The sequence below is a fragment of the Thunnus thynnus genome, chromosome 8 (genome assembly GCF_963924715.1).
Source record: "Thunnus thynnus chromosome 8, fThuThy2.1, whole genome shotgun sequence".
In the NCBI taxonomy this organism is placed as follows: Eukaryota; Metazoa; Chordata; class Actinopteri; order Scombriformes; family Scombridae; genus Thunnus; species Thunnus thynnus.
In genome coordinates this window covers 5,167,151-5,182,807 of record NC_089524.1, presented here as the reverse complement: position 1 = coordinate 5,182,807, position 15,657 = coordinate 5,167,151, and the positions used below count along the sequence as shown (strand labels likewise).

At 40.4% G+C, this 15,657-nt stretch overlaps 2 protein-coding genes and 1 non-coding gene across 3 annotated transcripts; all 3 read right to left on the bottom strand.

The window, feature by feature from the left end:
- Positions 1–1,019: 1,019 nt before the first annotated feature.
- Positions 1,020–1,091, bottom strand: trnah-gug (transfer RNA histidin (anticodon GUG)). The gene has a single exon. It is a non-coding gene; the product is annotated as a tRNA-His (tRNA).
- Positions 1,092–2,728: 1,637 nt separating this feature from the next.
- si:ch211-284e20.8 (uncharacterized protein LOC563738 homolog) lies at positions 2,729–7,624 on the bottom strand. The gene is made up of 7 exons (XM_067598091.1): positions 7,253–7,624; positions 6,903–7,016; positions 6,553–6,631; positions 5,899–6,065; positions 3,996–4,109; positions 3,568–3,696; positions 2,729–3,159 (listed from the first exon to the last, which is right to left on the bottom strand). The coding sequence occupies exons 1-7, from the start codon at positions 7,451–7,453 to the stop codon at positions 2,902–2,904; spliced, it is 1,062 nt and encodes a 353-aa protein (XP_067454192.1). The 5' UTR covers positions 7,454–7,624; the 3' UTR covers positions 2,729–2,901.
- Positions 7,625–9,748: 2,124 nt separating this feature from the next.
- On the bottom strand, positions 9,749–15,216 carry fetub (fetuin B). The gene is made up of 7 exons (XM_067596192.1): positions 14,912–15,216; positions 13,619–13,732; positions 13,392–13,479; positions 13,082–13,248; positions 12,243–12,356; positions 11,740–11,826; positions 9,749–10,934 (listed from the first exon to the last, which is right to left on the bottom strand). Exons 1-7 carry the CDS (start codon positions 15,125–15,127, stop codon positions 10,182–10,184), a joined length of 1,539 nt encoding a protein of 512 aa, XP_067452293.1. The 5' UTR covers positions 15,128–15,216; the 3' UTR covers positions 9,749–10,181.
- Positions 15,217–15,657: the final 441 nt, after the last annotated feature.

The following is a 15,657-nucleotide window of genomic DNA, read 5'->3' as shown; positions in this document are numbered from 1 at the left end:
ACAGAGTAAACATCCTGTCTTAAATGCTGCAGTGACATTTCTAACATGCCATTGTTTGCACAAGGAACTAAGAAGACTGCTACTGGGTCTGGAACAGACCAGGGGGAGGAACCCCCCCCCCCATATGGCCATTTTATGTTGACATACATGAGGCAATGGGATGTAAGCCGTCTGTAACTCCTACTGTACTCATTGCCTCATGCATGTCAAGCCCCACCATACTCCCAGGTCCCTCAGGAATTTCTCATTCCAGCTCCAATGACCCCCAAATCCCACACAGCCTCAACATCTTCACCTGACCTAATTACCACAGATATATTCTATTAATGCACAACAGGCTTGTAATACTTGAAGCATTACTGTGCCTTTGTATTGTTATTTACATGTGAGATTTAGCAAATGGCAATATAACCCGGGATATTTGATGTGAATAGTGACGCCAGAGGGAAAAGCTTTTTGAATTGCAGCAGAACAAGTGGTCTTTAAAAATAGATCTTTTCAATGGCACGACTGAAAAATGTCTCACTTGTACAAAAGGATCACTATGCAAGGAGTGCACTGATGGGGTCTATACCCACTGGAAGATCTTCTTCTCTCATCTTGCAACAGCTGGCGGATGATGGCAACCCTTGTCGCTCCCGACCACTGACTGTAACTAATTACATACTATATAAGTATATAAATATACAGCTGCTGACAGATGCTGACTGGAAATCATGGTGACGAAAAGTTTTCCTGTTTCCGCCGGACATTGATGTTCGTCCCAAAGCTTGGCGCTGTATTTATACCCTCTATCTTAATGAAGGGAACTACATTCAGCTGTGAGTGGTACTGAAGACACAGTGCATTCCGTGACGACGTGTGAGTGGGGAGGATCTGCTTTGGAAAAGGCCCACAGACGGAACACTCGCTACGTTTGCTGTCTAAACACGTGGTTTTAAGGTCTTTGCACGCTGTGACAACGTCAAATCCTTTTCTATAAGTGCGTTGTGCAGGAGCCGCAGTGATCCTCAAAAGTCTGCCGTGACCCGGATTCGAACCGGGGTTGCTGCGGCCACAACGCAGAGTACTAACCACTATACGATCACGGCGAGCTGTCCTCAGGACTGATCAGCATGCTTGGGGACTTGATCCAGTACATGGATCAGTTAGTGAATGAGACGGAATTTATCAGTGTCATATAATGGCCTATTATGAAATATGGTCATTCTATTCCAAAAGCATGTTAACTATAAAAAATAGCCCATATTAATGATATTAGACCTGATTAATCGCTCGCCGTATTCAACTATATATCAAAAGAAGACTTAAACAGGCCTAATTACATCTTGACTGAGCTTTCTGTTCGTTTTCTGGAAGGATGTTTTCCGACATATTCAGCAAGGCTGAAGGTTCAGAGGGAGAAAGGTTTTTTATGCTTTGACTAAAGATTAAATTATGGTGCTTATAATGTTCGACTCAACATCTAATTTATCGTTAACCAGCTTTTATTGTTGTTATTTTCTTCCAGCAGTAACGAAGGTGCACCGGGTGGTAAAAGGGAGACAAGAGTGAATTTAATGTTGCAGTTATAAAAGATATAATTGATATTATGATATAACATGATGTTATTAAAGCTAGTTTCATACCAAAGCCAGTACCAGAATATCAGTGTGTGTGTGTCACCTGGTCTGCATTAACAACCGCAGCTGCGTCACACACTCACGTGCGCTCGCACCAAAATAGAAACCAGTCTTTTAAAGGTTACAGGATAGATATTATCAACACTTGGGGAAATACCACATGAATGACTTATGTAAAAAAAATAATGCATTACTCTTTTTGATATGTATAATCAGTAACATGTGAATCAGATATCTCAAATTACAAAAATATGTTTTTGTCTGAGTTTTCCCATCTGAATTTTGTTGGACATGATTTTGCATAAGACCTGATATCTGACTGTCTGTCCTTTGTTGGATGGGGCCATAACATTGTAAGTGAGAGTGTAGCAATTTGAAAAAGGTCCTGCTTAAGTTTCACTAACTTAATTTCAAATGAATAAGATTGAAACTAAATTATATGACATTTTGTCAGTTATCTGGTGAAGGACCCATTACACCACAACCTTCAGCTGACCATTAGAGGGTGCAAGTGCTGCAGCAGACCAACCACTAAGTTTCAAAATGTCAAATTATTGCAAAAATTGTTAAATTTGTTTTCAGATTTAAGGTGATTTTTGGCTGTGAAATGAAATGAAATGTAGAAAAAAACAACAACTATATTGTTATTGCCAAAAGGCATAATAAAGGTAAACATTTTCTGTAAACTCTACACATATTACCTCTGTTATAATATAATATAATAATACTTTACAGCAATTGGTATTATGGCTCACAAATGATTTTGCTGAAACTGTTCCAAATCTTTCATAATAACTCGATAAAACATGAGAAACTTTGATCTAAAATAAAGCAGTTATGAAATATTGAAGCATTACTTGCTAACAAATGTTAGCTGGTGAACAACAGAATGTAGCCTGAACTATACATGTTCATTCATTTTCCTTTAAGAATCACTAAAACATAAACCAGTGGTGTTACTATTGATGTACTGCTCAAAAATACGCAGCGCAGGTTAGCTTTTATTGTTCTATTAATGTGTAGTTAATAATAATAATAAAAGATTCAATCTGCAAAATAATTCCCTCTTAATTCATTCTCTTGAAGGAAATGAAACAACATCCATGTACTGTAAAAGCTTTCAAACAATAACTTTAATCTGATTATTTACAAGGATTATTATGGTTATCACACATTTTGCTTCTAAATTACAATTTCATGTCTTTCATAACTTATTTAAACATGCAGGAAAGATGTTTTCGAGCACCTAAACAAAGATCAGCTGTCTTGGTCTATCCAATCAGAGCTTGAGTCTGTCTAAACCCAGATTGTGTCTGCGAGGGCCGGGGCAGGAGCCGGCTGCTGGGGCAGATCTGGGAGATGCAGGCTGATCCACCACAGTCCCTAAGGAGACCCTGGGCTTGGATACAGTGTGGTCTGAGCTGGGTGTGGTTGAGTGCATATGCTCATGTGGGTGCAGGTGTGTGTGGTTGTGGTGCTGATGCCCGGTGTGCCCACTGTCTGCCTTTGCATGGGCCTGTTCCTCTGCAGCAGCAGCCTACAGAGGAAGAGAAAACAGAAAAAGACAGTGTGATTAACAACTCCAGCTTCTATTTAAAGGAACACATCGATGAGAGCAGTGAGACTGAACCATAAAACCAAAACAATCAGCGTAAAGAGACAAAGAAGCTCTGTAAAGCTGTAGAATTAGGCGATATTTCTCTCTGTGTTCATCATTACAAGCACTATTTCCACATTATACATCTCATTTGATTCAGTGTTAAAATAAAATACATTCATTACCGGAGCTTTGAAGAAATGCTCTTTAAAAGCCTCAGTTTCTCCGTGATACAATGAATAGAATAACAGATGGATTAGAAGGACTAATTTGATGTTTCCACCCATTTAAATTTCAGATTATATTAACTCCTGCGGTGTGGTGCAGCACTGCAGTCGAAGCGGGTACCTGAGGCTCGTAGATCTCACACTTCACCTCCACGGGCTTCCGAAATGAGCTGTCCTTCTTTCCGACAGGGAGTCTGATTTCAAACTGCTCCTCATGAGCCTCGTGTGAGCCCAAACAGAAGCCTCGATGCTGAGAGATGAGGAATCAAGAATAGTTGGATCTGCATTTAACACATGGTGGCTTCTTGTTTAGAGCTGTAGAGTTTCTTCAATCGACAGTGTGTCACATTTTATATGATTTTGTTTCAAGTTCCTGAAAAATGTAGACAATCCCACTGGAAATTAGTTTATGTGTTGCCTACAACTCAATTATTCTGTTCCCACTTGCTCAGTCTTAGACTGTAGGATGCCCCGCTTGAAGAACTTGTCGCTACTGTAGGTCTTATTCTAAGTATCATACTGTAAATCATATATGTGTGTTATACTTACAGCAAACTGACAGTCCATAGGTGAGCAGTTGTACAGTTCACTGGCATCTGTTTTCTTTGAACAAACAGTCTCCACGATGGTGAACTCCACAAAGTAGGACGGACCCACAACCCACTGACAGAGCACAAAGAGACACACACATGCACATACTGAAACACATGCACAGGCACGCAAATGCTATAAGTGTTCAACACAGCTGCGCACAATCTATTAAAGTTAAGAATTATAAAATAATTGGGTTAAATAGCCAATTCATAGATGCAATCAAGGGACAAATCATAATCTCTTACCTGACTCACTCACCGCAGGGTCATAGTGCACTGGGGTACAGGGGGATATTAACCAATCAAAGACAAGCTCATTCAGCAAAGTACATATGATTTAAGATTTGAGAATATCATAATTTTGATTATGTTGCAACAAATTCCAGAGCCCTGTTTAAAGGAATATCTAATATCTATGTTTTGAGGATCAAGTAAAGTTTGGGTGAGATAGTCTTAGTCATTTGATGAAGACAACCTCTGTTTACATTTTACTTAAGCGGCCTTTTGCAGTCATTTAAATAATTATTGTCTTCTCTCAGTGGCAAATTCCACAAAACCTTGTGTGTTGGGGTAGATGGTCCCAGTTCATGTTGCCCACAATCATTCAGTGTTGGTTTCTTTTAATCATGAAGGTTACCTAAACATTACCAAATAGTTTGGTGTGTTCAACAAAAATGATAAAATGACATTTGGATTGCAATGACTCTGGATTCCTTGCTCAACAAACATCTATTTACATAGGCAGACGCTACTAGCTTGTTGTGCTTCATATCACAGCCTCTCGATTTTGTACTGAAGTTCTTTGAGAAATTTGCAATGTAGCACAAAGTCAAGAGGTTGTTATATGTAGAACAACAAGCCAGAGAAGCAGTGTAAATGGAATGACTGAGGGACAATTCATAACCTCTCACCTGACTCATTCAGCTAAAACTCATCACTCTTGCTTTTAAAAGTTAAAAGACACAGTTCCTCTTGCTTATCAAAATTGAAAGACACAAGATGTGTCCCTTAAGGGGCCAGTCCTCTGAGAACATGGCTATTAAAGGTGTAACCAGTAGGACTCAAGGCTAGTAGGCTGAACCTGATAACAACCAACTAAAAATTCATCATGAGTTCCTTGCCACTGCGACACATGACTGGGCTTGCAAGCATTTTGGGTTATTGAAGACAGCAAAGGATAGACTGGTTGTGCCCTCCAAATTCAGGAAGCTGTATACAGCTTTTTATTTAAAGGGGACATATCATGCTTTTCGTGATTTTCTGTCATTTATATACTGTTATATGTTGGATGTCTATGTTGAATATGCTCAAACTTGAGGTGAATGTATGTATAAAATGTCGCCTTCAAGTCAAAAGCCAAGTTTGCAAAGTTAGCTCCACTACCCCATTAAACTGATGTCAGATTGTTCATGCAATCCAGAATCTGACTACTTTTGTTTGTTTATGCAGCCTCCAGAGCTTATGGAAGCACGACAATCAGAAAAGAGTGGGCTCCTTGGGGAGGAGTTTCAGACAGAGGCTAAACTGAGGGGCTGCATAAAGAGTCAATAAAAGATAAATAAGGAGTTTTGAACTGTAAATCATACAAAAATATTCCAGTAGAGCCCCCAGAATAAAAATGTAGACCTGGAAATGTGCATGTTATGTCCTCTTTAACATTTAATTTGGTCTTGAGATGTGGACTTCAAAAGAAAAGGCTCCTGAAATGGGACACTGCTACAGGCTGCAACTGGAGACTTTTCATATATGTGGAAAAATGAATTTCCTCGGTTTTGAGAAGCAAAATCTTTGCTCAGTCACCACTGCTCAGGTGGTTATCCATGTCATTGTTTAATTGCTTTATTCATCCATTTATTTACCTGTGAGCTTGCTTTTGTAATGTTCTCCAGAGTGAAGTAGTTGGCCAGGCGGCTCTCTTCATTGAACCTCTGCAGGGAGAGGTTTGCTGTCTCCTTGACGACGGGCTCATTCAGGTTATCAGCTGTGGGACAGTCTGGACACACATCCACCACTGCGGTGGCGGGAACTAAACACAAGGATCAGTGGGGTCAAAGGTTAATAGAACATCATCCAGCTAATTAAGACACCTTCTTTGTTTAAGAATGAACTCAGATAGCAGCATGAACCCTCAGATCTCCCCCAGTATCCCCGTCTTCTCTCTGACAACTGACTCTATCCAGATGTCTTTTCCTTCCTTAGATCAAATTCAATAAAATAAAACATAACAGTCTATTTTGTCAGTCACATTTTCTGTAAAATCACTCAGGGATGACATTTTTATTTGCTTCACGGAGGCATTGTAGGACAGAGCACCTGCTGTGTAGAGAAAAAAATTCAATGTTTGGATTTTTAATTTCACACCTCACTAACATTTACAGAATCAAAGCAGTAAAGTGCGATCCAAATGGACTTGCAACACTTCCTATCAGACAGACAGACTGTCTAAATGTGTTTTTGTGATATCAAATAAATGGGAAATACACAAATGACGTTTAAATGACCCATCTTTCTACCTTCACGGAGTGTGCAGGAATAGCTTTGAAGTCTGATTTCAGTGTCAGCGTAGACAGATACCTCACACTCTCCATACACCTGAAGGACACAAACACACAGGTGTCGGTATAGACACATGCACATATAACCACACTGTTAACCAGGTCAACAAACAAACAAATCACAGGGGTACCCTCGGCTGAAATTCTGACTTGAGAAGATGATTTAATATCTAAAAAATCTGAACAAATCATATTTTTGCTATCTACCTAAAGCCATGTTCAAAATGCATTTAAGTTATATACATTGGCTTTGAGTTGAGTTCACTGAAGCAAAAAAAAGTGAAGATACACCAGCATGTGGTACTTACTGGAACATCACCGATATCCCTGACTTCACATTGTTTCCATGGTTTCCTGCTGGTGATGTGGCATTTGGTCTCCATGACATCAATGGTCAGTTTATAGAGCAACCCACCTTTCTCCTACACACACACACACACACACACACACACACACACACACACACACACACACACACATTCAGTGTTTCTTCACATTAAAATAACAAATTCTTGTTCTAGTTTTCTTCTCAGTATTTTGTTTTCTAGGCTTTACAAACAAGGCTCCATCCACTGTTTCCTTATCTTTAAAAATGTCTTATTTTATGTGCATGTGTGTGTGTGTGTGTGTGTGTGTGTGTGGGAGCGTTCGCCCTCACCTTTTCAGATGTGTGTGAGAGGTCATACAATCTGTTGAGGCTCAGGATGTATCCATGTGTCCGGTCCCGGTTGATCTGCTCCAGGGCCTCTTCTGCCACCCTCACCGCCTCGGGGCTATTGCAGCCTGGAGGGTCTGGCCTGGCTCTGCCCCCCTGCTGCAGCACAGCCAGACACAGGACCAGCAGGTACACACTCATCATCAAACACACACACACACACAGAGGTCACAATAAAAACCCAAACAAATGACTAAAAAAATGACACCCTGGTCACCCTAACCCTGGTCTGTAAATTTCTTGCTGCAAGACCAGCAAGCCCGGTTTTTCTAGACAGATACATGTGAGGCTGATGCTGGACTTTCCCCTCTTTCCCAAAGGATGAACAAACAGCTGCTATCTGCTGCTCTGCAGGCCAATGGCTGGCTCAGACTGACTGCAGGGTCATAGTGCACTGTGGTACAGGGGATATTAACCAATCAAAGACAAGCTCATTCAGCAAAGATATGATTTAATTTGTTGAATGTGAGAAGATCATCATTTTGAGAATGTTGCAACAAATTGCAGAGCCCTGTTTAAAGGAATATCTCAGTGTAAACCTGTTTTGAGGATCAAGTAAACTGAAAAGTTTGTAGCTTGCTTCTTAGCAGAGGATGAGAGCTGTAGTCAGATTGGATTCACAGCAGATACAAATGAATTTCAATGAGTCAAAATAGGAAAAAAAAGATCAAAACATAGAGAAAAACACCAGCTGCTCCAATTCTCTGCTGCCTGTCCATATGTTCAGTATCTTCCAGACACATGTTTTAAAGCAACACACATAACTTTCTTTTTTTTTTTTTTTTTTTGCACTAATGCAGTTAGCTGCCTACCTTTATTGGACAGTCTGATTTTGAATGACAAATGCAGAAAGCTAACCTTAGACACGAGTGGGCGAGTGTACTTTAAACAGTGCTGATGAAACAGCGCTACTGTTGTTGTGTCTGATGTGTGAAATTTAGATTATTTTTGTTCACTCCTGAACGATGCTGCCTTCGTTAGAAAAGTCTTTTAATTAAGACAGCATCTGTTTACATTTTACCTAAGTGGCCTCTCTCAGTCATGCAAATAATAATTGTCTTCTCTCAGACTAAACCTCATGAGTTATGGGTAGATGCTCCCGAGTTCCTGCCGCCAACAATCATTCGTTGTTGGTTTCTTTTACTCATGAAGGTTACCTAAACATTACCAAACAGTTTGGTGTCTTTATCCAACTACTGGAGGGCACAAAATGTCAATGTGACATTTATAATTTGGATTGCAATGCCTTACCCAACACACATCAATGTTATATAAGCCATGCCTATTTTCTCCTGCAATCCCGTTTCATAATACAGTGACCCCGTTATTCCATAATGTTTTCCTGTGATGGTTGCTAAACTCTTGTAGGCTTTGTCCTATTGACATTATTCTCAAACACATTGTGCAATAGGAACAAAATTTAGCTGACACATGCACATGCAGAGTTCATCCTCATGCAAAAGGCTTATATTTTCCAGGATCGGGATATTCTTAAAAAGCTTCATGTCTCATTTAGTGTACTTTGATGCAGATTTGGTTTCCAGTTTGGATCCAGAAACTTTTCTATTATTCAAACAACAAAGAACAAATCTAAGTGCTTTTTCTAGTTCGTCATATTTGCCGGTTTTGTATCAGCTCTATATCCCTCTTGTCTCTTAACTGTACTTGACAGAAATTCTGTATTTTCAAACAATATATAGTATTTATGACTTGTCTGGAGTATTTGTCACAACACAAAGAAAGACGTCAGCTCAGAGTGTAACTTCAGAGCAGACCAAGACCTGCAACAGTGCAAAAACCAACCACTTGATGATCAGAATGATCATTTTAGATCTTCATCAAATATCATTAAAAGAGAAAATATTGTCCAATGTGTACTGTAGGTTCACACATAGATGCCTCTTGTCAGGAAAAGCCTGTTAAACCACAGAAATTATACTCTCTCTCTCTCTTTATATATATATATATATATATACTGCATGTGTGTATATATGTATATGTAATAATAATAAGACTGTTATCACCTAGTCTACATGCTGGAAATGATATTTTGATTTGTGTTATTTTGGTGCACCGCAGACACTGTCGCCAAATTAATAGCACAGCCACTCGTCTGAGGATGATGCGTTGTTTAGAAAATCTATCTGCTGCATGTCACGTAACCAAGTGTCCTTTTTAAAAGATTATTTTCATGACGTTTTGAGTTTATTTCACAACAGACAGTAGTGACGGGAAACACCGAGAGAGACAGAGAGAGAGATGACGTCTGACAAACGCCCCGAATTTGGATTCAACCTTCGGGATGCTGCAGTTACAGTGACATGTGCCTGAGACCGGTGGTCCACTAGGGTGCCTCTTGAGTCAACTGAGAATGTTTGATAGGGTTGTAACACAAAAATGATCGCCTTCGTCTTGGTCAATAGAAAAAGACACATGATGGGTATTTGTGGTATCATTTATTAATTTTTTTTTACAACCAAGCACAGATGACACATAAACATAGAAACCTTTCATGTTTGCCTGGCTTGATTGTACAGAATTAAACAATGTTAAAATCTTTACTGTTGAAATTAATATGACCATATTGTCATGTTTTTTATTGTTGTCTCTGATGATTGTAAGAAGGAGGTTAGTGGTTTTATTATTTTCTGATATATTACCAATTCCTACTGATGTTCGTGTAAGAGTGTTTTTATGTATTTTGCCCTTATTAGAACTGCCATTTGTTGGATGGGAAGCAGGTTGAGGTACGTCACTACTAACGTGTTTGGATCAGATGTTATGTGAGTGTGAAAATGTGAAATGTTAAATGGATTTTTCCTGTCTTCGTTACACTTTAGTTTGGAGTTCAGTTCCATGTTCAGGGGCCATCTTACGCAGCTGATTTGAACTCGGGGTCCTCAGCGAAGAGTTTGTCCACCAGGGTGCTGCCCTCTGCTGCGGCCTTGGGGGGGCACTCGGCCGAGACTGAGCTGGGGAAGGGCAGAACGGTGGGTTCGTGCTCTCCAGGGATCTGGGGGTCGGGCTTGAGGGGCAGGGTGACTGCCACCCCCTGGCCACCTGCGGGTGTGTCAGGGAAGGAAGGCAGGGTGGTGGGCTGGCCCAAGGCGGGCAGCACCCTCACAGTGCCCTCTGGGTGGTCATGGGCTGAGGTCTCATGCTCGTGCTCATGGTGATGGTGGTGGTGCTCATGCTCGTGCAAGTGAGCGTGCTTGTGGTCGTGGTCCAGAGCGAGCTCGTGGTCGTGCTCGTGGGTGTGCACGCCATCTGCGTGCTTGTAGTCGTGGTGATGGTTGGGTGAGTCGCCGCTGTGGTCGTGTGCCTTGGCGTGGTGAGCGTGCACGTGGTCGTGGCCGTGCCCGTGGTCGTGGGAGTGGTCATGAGCGTGCTTGTGGGGGCTGCCTGCGTCGTGGTCGTGAGAGTGGTGGTGGTCGCTACCCTCAGCGTGCTTGTGGGTTTGATCGTGATGAGAGTGGCTCTTGGTGTGATCGTGGACATGGTCGTGTGTGTGTGTTGCGTCGGCGGCGTGTGCGCCATCGTGGTCGTGGGTGTGTGACTCTGTGTCGCTGTGGCTGTGGTCAGTCTCTCCACCCAGAAGGTGAAGTTTCTTCTCTCTCTCAGCAGCCTGAAGAACACAAAGATAAAATCAGTGACTGCTAAGAAGTGTGTAACTTCTACCACGGTCCACGGTTATTATTATGACATACATTTATGACATATTATCAACTGCATAAGAAGAATGTGGAGCTTTTTTTAAAATCTTTTGGGTCCAAGTCAAGTCTTACAGGACAAATCTGGTTTATTTACAACTGGAACCTTATTTCTGTAATTTTAGTTTGGTTATGGTAATCGCTAAAAAGAAGTCCAACGGGCAAGAAACGCAGTCAGATGACCATACAAGTCTCAAACAAACCCCCATCTTATCCAAACTCTGACCTGTATGATCATCTGATCTATAAAGTCTCTTACCCTGATGGAAGTCACTTTAGCAAAGCTGCCATGTTCCAAGATATTGGCAATAATTTGTCGTCATAATTGATATAAATGATGTTCAAAACTACAAAAAGATCCAAGTTATAATAAAGAAAAACTATTCTTTAGTGTAAAATCCTTAAAGAAAAGTATGAGTCAAATCAAATCAGCATTTCACAAGATCAAAACGTAAGACTTTCATTTTAGAATATATCTTTATCCAAGTTTTTTTTTTCATCAAGTCAAATCTTCAGTGATGGAGTCAAGTCTTGTTTTTGTTACCAATTCTTAGGTCTACATCTCTGGAAAAAATAACATTTAATTATTGCTATAATTGAATTATTGTAACTTTAAAGAAAAAAAAAGTGTTTTTTCATTGTCTCTTTAATACTGAAGGACATTCAGAAATATTAAATGAAAGGTTATTTAGTGTTTTTTCATGGCTTGGTGAGTCTTACCTCAGGCTCATAGAGCTCACAGTCTACACTGATCTGACTATCACCGGCTGGAGACTCGTAGCTGGAGGCCTTACAGAAGCCCTTGTGCTGAGGAGGGAAGAACAAGAAAAAAACAAGTAAGAGACAAGAGAGGGGAGGAATGGTTATGGCCTGTGGCGGTGTTTAAAAGTTAAATTAACTTTATTTTAGAGTAATAGCTTGCTATAATAAACTTGCTCACTGACATCAATCCAAAACATACTGGATCAGAGCTGCGAGCTAAATAGTAATTGTATTATTTTTCTTGAAAGGTTCTGTAAGAGTAAAAGCCAAACATAGTTAGACATGAGTACATAATGAAAGGGATACAGCCTTGAGAAGTAATAAATGTGATGGAGTGAATTACTGAGATATATTAAGGATTACTTTATCTTAAGATCTAAAAACATCCTGGAAATTAAAAATAAACAATCTATTTGATCAATATAAGATGTTGAATAAAACACTTTTCCATCAAGACTTACAGCGAACTCGCACTCCATGACGGGACACTTATCAGCTGCAGCTGCATCTGTGCTCTTGGTGCAGGTCGTCTCCTGGATGGTGTACTCTACGTGGTAATACGCCGCTACTCCCCACTGGATACACACAAAGAGAAAGAAAACTGTTAACAAAAGGACTAGGCATAACAATATGGCATATGTTCTTTTCAAAGATTGGCTAATAATTGAGCTGGAGATGGAGATGCTTAGTGGAAGAATGATTGAAAGCATAGGTCAGATGTGCAAAGGTGTTGTGTGTGAGGATTGAGAGAAAAGCAGTGTATGCGTTTGGATGGACAACTGAGAAGATGGATTCACTACAGAAGTGGGTTTTTAAGAGTTTCTCTGGATGGTTTGATGTGTTTATGGTGAAATTTGTCATATGTGGAATCCATAACTGACATGAATCCATACTGAGTACAGAAACTAATTATTTTTTTTGATACTCAAAAGGTTTTAGGGCAAATTATCTCTTTAATTCAGTCATGTTGGACTTTATGTGTAATGGTTATTCCTGGGAAAGTGGGGGCCTGTTTCTTCTTTTGTGTCCGTGGGAAAGAAATAATGCTTATTATATTATTGTATTCATCCAGAATGTATTAACTCCCAAAGGGTTTAGAACATTTTTATTGGATTTTAGGAAAAAAGCATTGCAGAATTAGCCTCAAGAGCATCTAACATTATCTTTTGTGCATAGTGGAATTCTGTATCAGCTGCCATATTCTCTGCACTGGCAGTGTGTACAGAATATATAAAATATATAAGATTTAAGAGAGGATACAGTATGTCACATGATATCTCGGTGTAGGTGTAGAGCTTACCCCTGAAGTAGCACGGGTGACATTTAGCACAGCAAAGTAATTGGCCAGCCCGCTCTCCTTGTTGAACTTCTCCAGGGAGCTAGACACGGTCTTCTGAACCTCTGCGTTGTCCAAGGCGATATGAGACGAACAGTCAGGACAAATCTCAGACACTCTGGCTGCAGGAACTGAGCAGAGAGAAAAGAGTTTTTGAACGTGGACATATCGTAAACATTGTTCCACACTGCACAAAATACCAACTGGATTTTTAGCAAGTTTTGAAATGTGTCATTTCAAGATAAGACTCAAATAAGTCACAATGGGTTTTTACCTGGTCTGACAGCACAGCTGTACTTGTAGAGACGCACCACTCTGTGCACCCTATTCATGTAGATAGCAGCTTTGCACTGTCCATATACCTGCAAAGACAAATGCAATGAATAGGCGAATGCAATATTTTAGTGCTCTGCATACAAACAAACAAAAAAAATTGTTCAAGCATGTTTAAGGGTATAGTGTATGTGTATGCACGAGTGTGCGCGTATGTGCTGTTCTAACCGGTGTGTCGGAGTCAGGACGAGCCTCACACTCCTTCCAGGCCTTCTTGCTGAGAACGCTACAGTTTGTCTCCACAACATCCATGGTAAGGTAGAAAACCACGCCGGTCTCTCCCTGTAACACACATCACACACATACAGATATGTACACACGTTATTTATTTATTGAGCAACTAATCATTTAATAGGGAGAAAAAGACTGTAGCAATCACTGATCATGATGGTTTCAGATAGAAAGCACTGCCAGGTGCCAATGTTACCATGACAACGGTTGCCCTTCCAATAATCCTTCGTATCTCCTGATCTTTCACGTTATTAGATTAGTGATTACACTCATAATTAAGTTGGAATTAAATTTTTATCCTGAAACCAAATTCACATATTAATTAATCCTTATTATCTTTTTATCGTGGACAAGAGAACAAGAGGTGAGCAAACTATGGGATGTTGAATCCATATTTATAATCCCCCCCCCGAAAGACCACCTTTAGTGGCTTTCTATTAATCATCTCCAATGAGTTATTCTTGTGTTGTTTTACATTACACGGTTACACAGTCCTTCCTAAAGCTGAAAAAAAAAACCTTTTTACTGTGTAAACTTTTTGCTGTAATATCAAACAAACCCTAGAAATTCACCACAGTTAAACTGGGGCGTTGCATCACTAAATAGGAACTAGTGTGGGTTTCAACAGAGAGTCTCTATAGTCCCATCAAGATCTTAAAATTCCAGGTTATTTAATCATGACCGTTGTATTTTCATTGTTTGGGCCTCAATTTTTACTGGTTTTGATAACATTTTATTTATCACCAGAATCTTAGAAATACATGAACACAGTCGTTCTACAGACACAGAGCATCACATCAGACATTTTTTCATTTTTTCCCATTTGTAAGTGAAAAAAGGCTGAAAATGATCCTTTAACGTCTATTAGCAGAGCTACTTTATGTTTGAACTTTGACCTACTTTTCTTATCGTGTTGCATTAATAAGCTGTGAATAATTAGATTTGACATTTTGGGTATACTGACCTTTAATTTCACTTTCAAATAACTGAGTTGAGGTATACCTATGTATACCTGTGGCCAAAAGAGGCCAAGTCGCCACAAGTGGTGATGACGGATTACAAATAAATGCCAAAGTGTAGTTTAACAGTAGCAAAACTATAAAAGAGTCATTAGTCTGTAACTGACACTGTCATGCCATATACACAGCTACCTTAGCCACCTTAATGCTCTACCCGAGAAGAAAACACACATAAAACATCAAGAAGACTGAGTGAGGTGGTGTGACTCACGTGTCTTGCCGTGTGGACGTTGGACAGGCGGTGCAGGGCGAAGATGTAGCCCTCATGCCTGTCCTGGTTGATCTTGGTCATAGCCTGGCCTGCTGCGCCCAATGCTTGGGCATCCGTACACGACCCCTGCTCCATGCCAACCTGCTCCACCGGTGCACCGTAGACATGCACACACCCCAACGCCAACAGCATCGACAACAGCACGCAGCGCTTCATGGTAAAGGCCTGCGATGACTCTCCGTCTGTCTCTCTCAAACACACACACACTCCTTCTCACTCACACACAGACTGGTATGAGAGATGCACAGAGAGGAATAGGATGACCTTTTATATCCTGCTACTGTTTACTGTAAGCCCACCCTTACAGCCCACCCACCCGCACATACACAGACTCACAAAATCACTCTCCCCCCCCCCCTTCCTGTCACCTCAGGTAAATATAACCATTGACCTGCACCCACTCCCAAAACACACCGTCTTATCTAGGAATTTTGCATCTGTTGATCTGTCTGCCAACCAATCAGCTACTGTGCAGACTTGCACAATGGAGCTTATCAGTCAAGAGATAATCAGCCCTGCAGTCATACTTTTCTCCCAGATCAATAGGGACAGTCAGTGAGCTGGAACTCACTTGATCCACTCCTGGTGCTGAATTTAGTTTAATCCAAGACAAAGGTTTAATCCTTGTTCAGGGAACCAGTATATTATAATACAGTAGTCATTATCTAAAAGTTGAAGAATGATAC

Coding starts and splice junctions, on each gene's coding strand:
- fetub (XM_067596192.1), bottom strand. CDS start 15,127: ATGAAGCGCTGCGTGCTGTTGTCGATGCTGTTGGCGTTGGGGTGTGTG. Junction 12,357..13,081: donor TCACCCGTGCTACTTCAGGG/GTAAGCTCTACA, acceptor GTGTGTATCCAG/TGGGGAGTAGCGGCGTATTA. Junction 11,827..12,242: donor TCATGGAGTGCGAGTTCGCT/GTAAGTCTTGAT, acceptor TTCCCTCCTCAG/CACAAGGGCTTCTGTAAGGC.
- si:ch211-284e20.8 (XM_067598091.1), bottom strand. CDS start 7,453: ATGATGAGTGTGTACCTGCTGGTCCTGTGTCTGGCTGTGCTGCAGCAG. Junction 7,017..7,252: donor TCTCACACACATCTGAAAAG/GTGAGGGCGAAC, acceptor GTGTGTGTGTAG/GAGAAAGGTGGGTTGCTCTA. Junction 3,160..3,567: donor GTGAGATCTACGAGCCTCAG/GTACCCGCTTCG, acceptor CTTCCTCTGTAG/GCTGCTGCTGCAGAGGAACA.